Consider the following 11,562-nt stretch of genomic DNA (forward strand, 5'->3'; position numbering starts at 1 on the left):
AGGAGATGCTACATTCTCGCCACTTGGGATAGATGGGGCTGGTGGAATACTACTAGCAGCAGGAGCAAAGAAGGTGCCCACTGACGGGCAGCCGTTTCCGTTTCCAGAAACTGGGCCATTAGTAAAGCTAGCTGAGGTGATAGTTTTCATAGCAGACATAGGGACCTGTGACAGTCTAACAGGAGGAGGCAGTGCCTCTCCTCCACCTTGAGCTACTTTGTTGAGGTTCTCTTTTACTTTACTTGCATAACTGATCTTGGGAACAATTTTTGCACTGCTATTGTCCACAGGAAATACTGGAGGGGGCTTAAACAAAGTCCACGAGTCCTCCTTTGAAGGTGAGGAAAGCTTGGCTTTGTGCCTTTCCTCAGTCTTTTTACTGACGGTGCCAACTGTTTTCCCATCAGAGTTTTTCCTCTGAGTTTCACCCAGTGGAGCCTCTGGTGCAACAGCCCGTCTACCTGCTGACTGAGCTTCGACTTTCTGGGCGGGTCTAAAGCCATCCAGTCTAGAAGTCACTCCCTTCTCAGCTGTCTCCAGATTAAAAGCTCCGTGCTCTTGTGTAGTGTTGCCCTGCTGCATGTCTTTCTCCTTTTCTCTTATCACATTATCAGTGTTCTTGGCGTTGTTACATCTGGTCTTGCGTTTCTTCGGAGTAGTATATCCACCTTCTGAGCCGCTGCCATCATTGTCCTTGCTAGAATAACCATTTGTAATTAAGCCACAGTTTACAACGCCATTCTGAAGCAACATAGAGTCTTTCTTATCCAAAGGTTGGCCCTCATGATGATTCAAATCCAGAGCCTTTTCCTTGTCATTTTTAAGGTCCATATTCTTTTTATGGTCCAATCCTTTGCTGCTCACTTTTGGAACAGTCGTGTACAGCTTTTGCGTTGACTTCTGCTTCACATTTGTATTACTTGCGTGTCTGTTACCATTGCTGTTGGGGAGATGCGACATACCAACAGTATCAGACAGATGCTGATTCTTCTCCCCCTCCTCCTCACTGACGTTTACTTTTTTAATGCCTGAAAAGGGAAACAAAATCAGTTTATATGGAAATGATACAACACCTGAAACATTAGTTTTACTAGCTTACATTAAACTGCACAACTAAAAGATTTACAAAAATGCTGTAAAATAAATGTTTAATGCAATATTGGACCCTTAAACTATCATACTAATATTCAAAATTAATCCAAGTATAATCCAAGTATGAATTATCCAACCACTCACATTTTGCGTCACAGCTGTCTCAGCTATCCACATAAATTTAAACTGTAATGATCTATGCAAACCACAAATATGCACCTGACATTTGATAATCCATTTACTGTGTTCATAGTTCACTTTTTGTCTTTTCTGCTACATCATCACAGCAGTTAGTGTTGTTATGAAGCTGTGTTGTGGGTCAACATATATTCCAAACAGGATGAGTGGCACTGCTTGTTTGCATTTATGGTGTTGCTTAAACATGTATCTCCTTACATTGCAAGATCAGCTTAGTGCTCACTCTATTTAACCCCTGGATGCCCCCTTTTATAGAGAATTGTGGCTTGTGGACAGTAGATTTTTAGGGGGATAGCAGGTCAACAGTAGATATCACATAGAAGTAGTGTACATCATCTGAAAGCTGGGGATCTGGAGATTATTTTTGAGATGCAGCTCAACATGGTGGGTCAAGATGTTATAGTCATTAATATATCATAAAAACAAGCCAATCAATCAATGTGTTAAACCTATTTAGGTGTACAAGGGTTTAGAACATTATGGCATGACTTTCTGAAGTCTGGCTAACATCAATGTAGGCTCACTGAATCCACAAGAGTCTTGGCTTTCCAGTGATATCCACATTTATGCAAATATTTTTTTAAGGGTGCCCAATTAGCAGGAATATTCAAATACAATATGCCAAAATTACACATTTTAATTCACGCGAAAAAACTGGTTTTGACATTTATTATATGTCACAACGGCATACTGGACTGTTAGCTGTTGACATCAAAGACCAGTTGCTGCAGGATGTAAAAGGAGGACTGAGCAGCATCTGATATACATTTGGGGTGGCACTGAACCACAAATAGGTCTATGCATTGCAGTGAGGCATGGGCACGGCTGTGTCAACGTGGGGCTTCAAATCCAACCGTGCTGCCCCTCATGTCTCCTGCACACAGCACACACAAGCTGCTGCACACAGCCCCGCTAAATGAGACATGTAGAATAATGTGATTTTGACAGAAATATCACAATTTTAGGCTTTGTTTTGATGATACATAAACAGTTTTTACAGTTTCTTTCTACAATAAACTTTGTATTTTTGGTGATCTTTAAAAAAAATGTATTCTTTAAATTTGTTTAAAAGAATATTTTTTCTTTTCCAATATGCATGCACTTGGAAAAGGGTTGTATATATATGAATTCCATTTTATTCCGTGGGGCTTCAAATTCAACCGTGCTGCCCCTCATGTCTCCTGCACACAGCCCCTCTTCTGCACGGACATTGCAGAAGCACGCTTTATTTGCATTGTCATAGCAATGCAACATAGTCTGTTTAGCTGCAGCAACCCTTATCTCTAGCAACTGGTTAGAATCGAGTTGCTGCGTGGCTTCACGTTGACTGGACAACATGCAACAGGCCTGTCAGGGACGGCTACCGAGAGCTAATGTCAACTAGCCACCGACTCACTGGGTACCAGTACAAGCCCTCTGGCACCAGCAGCAGCTGATTGTACGATAAGAAACCCGACTAACACCCGCGACCCGTGCAGAGAAAAGAGCACAGCGGCATGCCAATGCTGCAAAGCACCGGGGCTGCACAAAAACACATTAGCTCGCAGTGCTACTCTAACATGGCCGACAGGAAATGGCAGCTGAGAACATTCCAGTGGAGCCGGCTCGCTTCTCCTCACTGGACACCAGCTCGCTGAAATGAATTAGAAACAAGCTTTTAACCACTGTAGGGAGTAAATCACCACGCATGCATAACAGCTAACACGTTAATTGCCACGCACAGTGACCCAGCGGGTGTTCCTGACATGCATTTGTTAAAAAAGCAAAGAAAAATGGGTGGTGAAGCCGGCGCACAAGGTCAATCCCCGACATGTCAAACCACCACCAGCGACAACTGTCACGCAGCGTCAGCTAGCTAGCTAGCTAGCTAGCTAGCCGCCTGGCTAGCTGGCTAACTAAACGGCTGCTTTCTGCTAAAGACAGCCGCTAAATATCTGATCTGTGTTACCTGCAAGCTACTCATCCACCCTCCTGAATCACCCATATAGTTTAAATTAATAACAGCTAGCTAGAAGGCTCTGCTCTCAGTCTGTTAGCAAAATGCTACAGGGCTCGTTGACATTAGCTGAGTAAGGCTAGCAGCCGTTAGCTCCGCATGGCCCGACCTGTTTTCTTCTTCTGCGTTTCCTGATGCTGGCGCTGGAAGTGGCTCTGATCATGTTTTACACACGCTGTCTGTTGAGTAGAGGGTCTGTCCTCTCCGTGGTGGTGGTGTTGCCTTTCTTGTGCCCGATCTTTGGGCTGTTCCTCCATTGAAGAGTGCAGGATCTGGGACTCTGTGTTAGCTCGCAGTCCAATCACTACCAGAGGGAAACGGAAGCTATTTGCAGCCTGTAAACGTCAGCAGTGACCGTCTAAAAATGGCTCTGTTTGGGTGGTCACCGCCACGAGACCCCGCGTCGAGCCTTTATGCAGGGAGTATTTTACACTTTTCACATATCGGCACATGGTAGGCTACACACCAAAATAACGCACAAGTGAGATGTTTTTTTTTTTAATCCTGTCATGGTGGGAAATTATAACGGGGTGGGGTTCGTATGAAAATCATATGACCGGAGGCGCTGCCACGTCTCCAGCCACTGGACACTTTTAGTGAGTGGAGGGTCCCGGGGAGAACCAGCCCCACTCCCAAAAAGAAACTTATTGCAAATTCACTAGTCTCTTCAGACGTTACTAATTGTATTTTACCACATTGTCACCTTGTTAAAAATTTTGCAGGAAACACAAAAAAACTTCACCAGAAGTGTAACATATGACATTTATTGATCATTTCACTCAAAAAAGGATGTAACAAAGGATGGCTGTTACTATTATTATTGGCATAGTAATAACACTGTGTGTAGATCATGTAACTTAAGATAAATAAATGACTAGGCAATTTTTTTTAACATGCCTTTGTGACTTAAGCAAGATATGGTAACACTTTATTTTGACAAGCAACAATTATTAATTATAATAAAGAATTAACTGAAAACTGAAGACTTTTGCTCAGAATAACACCGTTATAATTTTTATTTCAGTTAACGAAAATGTTTTTTCAATTCTAGTTTTCGTTAGTTTTCATTAACTATAATAACCTTGCATGGCATGTATCTTTGTATCGTCACCCTGTTAAAAATTTTGCAGGAAACACAAAAAACTTCACCAGAAGTGTAACATATGACATTTATTGATCATTTCACTCAAAAAGGATGTAACAAAGGATGGCTATTACTGTTATTATTGGCATAGTAATAACACTGTGTGTAAACCACAATATAATAACCCATTTATTGTGTTCATAGTTCACTTTTTGTCTTTTCTGCTACATCATCACAGCAGTTAGTGTTGTTATGAAGCTGTGTTGAGGGTCAACATATATCCCAAACAGGATGAGTGGCACTGCTTGTTTGCATTTATGGTGTTGCTTAAACATGTATCTCCTTACATTGCAAGATCAGCTTAGTGCTCACTCTATTTAACCCCTGGATGTTCTGCCCCCTTTTATAGAGAATTGTGGCTTGTGGGCAGTAGATTTTTTTTAGGGGCATAGCAGGTCAACAGTAGATATCACATAGAAGTAGTGTACATCATCTGAAAGCTGGGGATCTGGAGATTATTTTTGAGATGCAGCTCAACATGGTGGGTCAAGATGTTCTAGTCATTAATATGTCATAAAAACCAGCCCCACTCCCAAAATGAAACTTATTGCAAATTCACTTCCCTCTGTCTCTTCAGACGTTACTAATTGTATTTTACCACATCGTCACCCTGTTAAAAATTTTGCAGGAAACACAAAAAACTTCACCAGAAGTGTAACATATGACATTTATTGATCATTTCCCTTTAAAAAGGATGTAACAAAGGATGGCTATTACTATTATTATTGGCATAGTAATAACACTGTGTGTAAATCATGTAACTTAAGATAAATAAATGACTAGGCAATTTTTTTTAACATGCCTTTGTGACTTAAGCAAGATATGGTAACACTTTATTTTGAAGGTGTCTACAAGCAACAATTATTAAGCATCATAAAGAATTAACTGAAAACTGAAGACTTTTGCTCAGAATAACACCGTTATAATTTTTATTTCAGTTAACGAAAATGTTTTTTCAATTCTAGTTTTCGTTAGTTTTCATTAACTATAATAACCTTGCATGGCATGTATCTTTGTATCGTCACCCTGTTAAAAATTTTGCAGGAAACACCAAAAAACTTCACCAGAAGTGTAACATATGACATTTATTGATCATTTCACTCAAAAAGGATGTAACAAAGGATGGCTATTACTATTATTATTGGCATAGTAATAACACTGTGTGTAAACCACAATATAATAACCCATTTATTGTGTTCATAGTTCACTTTTTGTCTTTTCTGCTACATCATCACAGCAGTTAGTGTTGTTATGAAGCTGTGTTGTTGGTCAACATATATCCCAAACAGGATGAGTGGCACTGCTTGTTTGCATTTATGGTGTTGCTTAAACATGTATCTCCTTACATTGCAAGATCAGCTTAGTGCTCACTCTATTTAACCCCTGGATGTTCTGCCCTCTTTTATAGAGAATTATGGCTTGTGGACAGTAGATTTTTAGGGGGCTAGCAGGTCAACAGTAGATATCACATAGAAGTGGTGTACACCATCTGAAAGCTGGGGATCTGGAGATTATTTTTGAGATGCAGCTCAACATGGTGGGTCAAGATGTTCTAGTCATTAATATGTCATAAAAACCAGCCCCACTCCCAAAATGAAACTTATTGCAAATTCACTTCCCTCTGTCTCTTCAGACTTTACTAATTGTATTTTACCACATCGTCACCTTGTTAAAAATTAAGCAGGAAACACAAAAAACTTCACCAGAAGTGTAACATATGACATTTATTGATCATTTCACTCAAAAAGGATGGCTATTACTAGTATTATTGGCATAGTAATAACACTGTGTGTAAATCATGTCACTTAAGAGAAATAAATGACTAGGCAATTTTTTTTAACATGCCTTTGTGACTTAAGCAAGATATGGTAACACTTTATTTTGAAGGTGTCTACAAGCAACAATTATTAAGCATAATAAAGAATTAACTGAAAACTGAAGACTTTTGCTCAGAATAACACCGTTATAATTTTTATTTCAGTTAACGAAAATGTTTTTTCAATTCTAGTTTTCGTTAGTTTTCATTAACTATAATAACCTTGCATGGCATGTATCTTTTTATCGTCACCCTGTTAAAATAATCGCCTAATTCATTTTTTCTAGTTTCGTAGGAAACACAAAAAACTTCACCAAAAGTGTAACATTTCACATTTATTGATCATTTCACTCAAAAAGGATGTAACAAAAGATGACTATTGGCATAGTTATAACACTGTGTGTGAATTATGGAACTTAAGAGAAATAAATGACTTAGGCAATTTTTTTTAACATGCCTTTGTGACTTAAGCAAGATATGGTAACACTTTATTTTGAAGGTGTCTACAAGTAACAATTATTAAGCATAATAAAGAATTAACTGAAAACTGAAGACTTTTGCGCAGGATAACACCGTTATAATGGCACTTTGTATTTTTGGTGATCTTTAAAAAAAAAAAAGCATATTTTCCAAATAAATTATTTAAAAAAGCAAATTATTTTTTTAGTAAACTTTTTATTTTATTTTTATTTTTTTTACTTTTTAAAAAATGTGTCCTTTAAATTTGTTTAAAAGAATAATTTTTCTTTTCCAATATGCATGCACTTGGAAAAGGGTTGTGTATATATATATATGAATTCCATTTTATTCCAATTAAACAATAATAACTTATCAGAGAAATTAAACTTGTGTTTTTTCTTTTTATGAAGCATGTCATTATAACTGTGTTATTCTGCAGAAAAGACAAGTCTGAGTTATTCACACTTGTTAGCCTGATTCCACAGAAGTGCAGGGCTTATATATATATTTTATATAGGCCTAGATAATGTTCTAATGTTTTAATAATGTAGCGAAATACAATGCCACAGTGAGAAAATGTAAAATGTAAAAAAAAAAAGAAAGAAGAAACAAACAAACAAACGAAAAAAACAACGTCCTGAAACAGCTTGGGGTTAATACCACAGACTTTGAATATAAAGACTTATATATTCTATATCTATAATATATATCTTACACTAAGTGAAAGGATAAAGTATTGCATACTCTGTGGCCTATGTGTGGCAGTGTGCAACATCACTCATATGGGAATAAAAAAAAGACAGAGAGCGCCCCCTTGTGTCTAGAGGTAACATGTGTCAGATTCTGTGTATGAAGCATGATGCAGTGAAAGTTTGGTGCCGGTGCAGTAAAAACAAAGGTGCTGCATGATATATAAAGCTGTCTTGAGTCTCTGCTAAGTCCTGGTTACCACATGTAATAGAATATATGTATTTTCAAGGTAAAGTGTGATGTTATGCAAAACATTTTTTTGGTAATTATGTCTGTATCCCCTTTAACCCTTTGATGCACAACATATAAACACCTTCGTTTTAATATCTTTTTTTTTACTACAACAGATCATTATATCCATTTTTCCTTTCATACTTTATGAAGAATAATAGTTTTTGTATTATTACATCAAGTTTACACACATGGGTCAAAAATGACATTGTGCATTAGAAGTGTAGTGATACAAAAAGGGTTTTTATTCAAAAAGTAAGAAAATTAATTAAATGAAAACGAAAAATTAGGATGTATGATGATCAAAAACAAGTTAATTGAGGAAAACCTGCAACACTGAATGATAAAATGAATTTATTGCAAAGATTTAGAATATAAAAACTTAGTCGGGTCACTTTAGACCATGTTGGGCATCAAAGGGTTAACACATCTCACAGTCATTAAATAAAAGAAAATAATCATGTCTTTATACACTTTATATCAAAGGTCTTCACATAATTTCCTCACTGCCATTTAGAAGAAGAGCCCATGTATGTTTCACACAGACTCAAAGTGCTGGTCCTCCTAATCTATATATGCATGACATTTACATTTGAATGAAATATTAATGTGACAGCTTCATTGGATGACAGGATTTATTTATAAACCGAAGCTCGGTTTCTACAGATGGCCTCAGACCTCTGGCATGTGTACATAGGTTCATGCTAATTTAGGAATGTGTTTTTAAAAAAAACAAACATGTAGTATACTTTTACCACATGCAAGTAGAGTGAGGATTGAGAACGATCATGATAGAGGAAAGTATTCAAAGGAAGACATGTGGAGTAAAAGCTGGTTCAGTGCAGAGAATGTCATAGTTTGAAAAATATTAATATCAGAGTTGATTATTAAGTGTAATCCTTTGGATTACATTTGCAGAAAAAAAACACATCTTCTCATGTTACATATAAGGGTTAAATATAACAGATTATTTAAAGATGTCATCATATACAAGAAAGGTTACAAAATACACAGTTAATCATGGAGAGAAACTGTAAAAGCAGCCATTATCATCGAAATTTTAAATTTCTGACTCCTTGAATGGATCATAGGTTGCAAAAGTTTCAGTTAGAAAAAGTAACTAAACCGAAGCTTAAAATTGTGATATTTCTGTCAAAGTAACTTTATTTTTCATTTCTCGCTTAAAACGTCTCCAAAAATAAACTGTTTGGAATAACTAGATCCTGTCAAAAACATTAAATTCTGCTCCTCAGTGACACTGTGAAGACATGATTGATTCTGCTGAGACGAACGGTCACATGACAAATATTCACTGGAAATCTGTTTACACAGAGCTGAGAAGAGAGGACAGGCTGTAAGTAGAAGTTTTGGTAACGTTTTATAATAAGGTCCTTAATAACCATTAATTAACAAGTAATAAGGCATTGTTCTCGCTTTAGATCCGGTAGTTGCTAAAAGCATAGTTAACTTATAGTTAACTTATAATAGATGAGCAATAAAGTATATTTTAATATCAATAAGCAAACAAAATAAGATTAATAAAGGCATGGCAAAGACATAATGGGTGGGTCATGGGTGTTTGTAATGCCATTATTAACACTTATATAAGCTTATAATAAGGACTTACAAGGGCCTTATTACTTGTTAATTAATGGTTATTACAAGGACCTTAATATAAAGCGTTACCGATTTTTCTTCTGTTCACTCACTTTGCATTTTGCTCATTTCTATTTTTAAAAGCATTCCTTTTTTACAGCATTTTAAAGCATTACTTGTTAATTAATGGTTATTACAAGGACCTTAAATTATAATGCATATGTAGAATATGTGGAGATTTTTTTCTCTCCAACATTTATGACACTTGTATATACAGATTCTATTTTTTTCTGATTAATGTCATTATAACTGTGTTATTCTGTGCAAAAGACATTTTTGAGTTGTTTCCACTTCTAGTCATGGTTGTGTTGATTCTATAAAGCTGCAGGACTTATATGTTTTATATGTTGCAGTGAAATACAAGGCCACAGGTAATAAAATGTATAAAGAGAAAAAAAAGCCCTGAAATGGCGACCGCCCCCCCCTCATGCCTCCATGGTTGAAAAAGCGCGCTAAACTGCGTTCTAGAGTGGTGAAAACGTGAGGAAGTGCCTTATTGGCTGCCCTTTACACGTGCAAAAAATGATTTGGTGCTCTTTAGGGTGCCCCTTCATATAATAAATTATAATGATGTGCCCTCTAGTGCAAGAAAATTCGATAACGTGCCTTAGTGAGAGCCCTTCTAGTGCCCTTTTTCCTGTTTGGTGCCTCCGTGCTTGAAAAAGCGTGCGAAAGATCCCTCTAGAATGGTGAAAATGAGAGAAAGTGCCTTATTGGCTGCCCTTTACACATGAAAAAACTTATTGATTGCCCTCTAGGGAGCCCCTTTATACAATAAATGATGATGATGTGCCCAAAGTGCACAAAATAGATGCATTTTACTTAAAAAGTACCCCCCTAGATGGTTTCGTTAGATACTTTTAATTGTCAGTAGCATATCATTAATTACTTTAATCTGGATCTCCTTTTAACTTAATGCTAATATTTCATCATACAATGATGCATCATAGCTTTTTGCGTGCTGGTGGGGCCCATTTTGTGCAGAATGTGCCCTTTTTATTTTTTCGCTGAGCAGGAGATGTGGTGTTAGTGGTGTGTAAGGGTATTCAGGTGTTGCTCTCTGACTCTGACACTTTCCTGGTTAAAGGTTAAATCATTTATTTATTTCATGAAGACCAACAAAGACTTTCAGGGATACATTTGTCTCTACAAAAAAAAAAACAACCTACAGCGAGACAATTTATTATTCGTGTGTAACTTAGTTGGGCTTTGTTAAACACCAATATTCCATCCACTGTAGGACAACTTATGAATGTTAAACAATAGTGTTAAACATTATGTTCTGATAAATGTTCTCATGCACTCTTGGTAATATAAATCTCCGGCAAGTATGCAGGTTTGAAACTGAAGAGTTGTGATGATGACCGACATGTTTTTTTTTAATTGAATAATGGTTAAAAAAATATTTGTGCCATGCAATAAAATCGGTAAACAGTGACTTTTGAAAATCTGAAAAAATGGATCCTTCAGCTGTTTATGGAAATAATATCTGATCTTTAAACTTCAAATACAAAAACAAATTATTCCGTGTTTTTTGCAGATTTTCTACCAAAATATGAACTGATTAATATTGACATGTGACGTAAAAAAAATAGTCAATCCAGGATTGTTGCAGCCTAAAAAGAAACTAAATTTTTATATGAATATATTCCCCAGACCTATAAAGCATTGCAGATCTGCTCCTGTTTCAAAGTGTATTTCCATCTTGTTGTGAAATTAAACGTGTGGCTCTGGACTCTGTCGCCATGGCAACAGTAAAATCACAATAAAGAAACGATGCTTGGTAGATATTTGGGTAACACTTTCTATGAAGACTACATCTATAGTGCATTATGAGCGCATTCATAGTGAATTATAATGCTCATTATAATCAATCATAATGCATTATGACTGCATTCATAAACACATATAAAGCTTCATGATGCACTATATCAACAGTTATAAATATAGCTTATAATGACTTATAAAGTGTGTCATAAGTGTCTTATGAGTGCTCTTGACTGGTTATAAACTACAGGCTGACTGATGAGGCTTATAATACATTACAACTACTCATACCCCTCTATACACACACCTCAACAATCAATTGTTATAAGGACTCATAGGATGCCATAAGTATAAATAAATGATCAATGTATGCTTTAAGTAAAGTGAGGTTCATATAGACGCATCTATAATGCAGTATGATGAACAATGAAACATCATGATTAGCTATACTGC

At 36.5% G+C, this 11,562-nt stretch overlaps 1 protein-coding gene across 1 annotated transcript in view; it reads right to left on the bottom strand.

The window, feature by feature from the left end:
* Window positions 1-3,659, bottom strand: part of nufip2 (nuclear FMR1 interacting protein 2) — a 12,498-nt gene extending 8,839 nt beyond the window's left edge. The window contains exons 1-2 of the mRNA XM_059351911.1: window positions 3,396-3,659; window positions 1-1,028 (exon numbers count right to left, since the gene is read on the bottom strand). The exon at window positions 1-1,028 is cut by the window's left edge and continues 664 nt beyond it. Coding sequence (XP_059207894.1) covers window positions 1-1,028; window positions 3,396-3,543 — 1,176 coding nt within the window. The 5' untranslated portion in view covers window positions 3,544-3,659. The remainder of the gene's footprint in view (window positions 1,029-3,395) is intronic.
* Between the last annotated feature and the right edge of the window lie 7,903 nt (window positions 3,660-11,562).

This window comes from Centropristis striata, chromosome 15, assembly GCF_030273125.1.
Source record: "Centropristis striata isolate RG_2023a ecotype Rhode Island chromosome 15, C.striata_1.0, whole genome shotgun sequence".
In the NCBI taxonomy this organism is placed as follows: Eukaryota; Metazoa; Chordata; class Actinopteri; order Perciformes; family Serranidae; genus Centropristis; species Centropristis striata.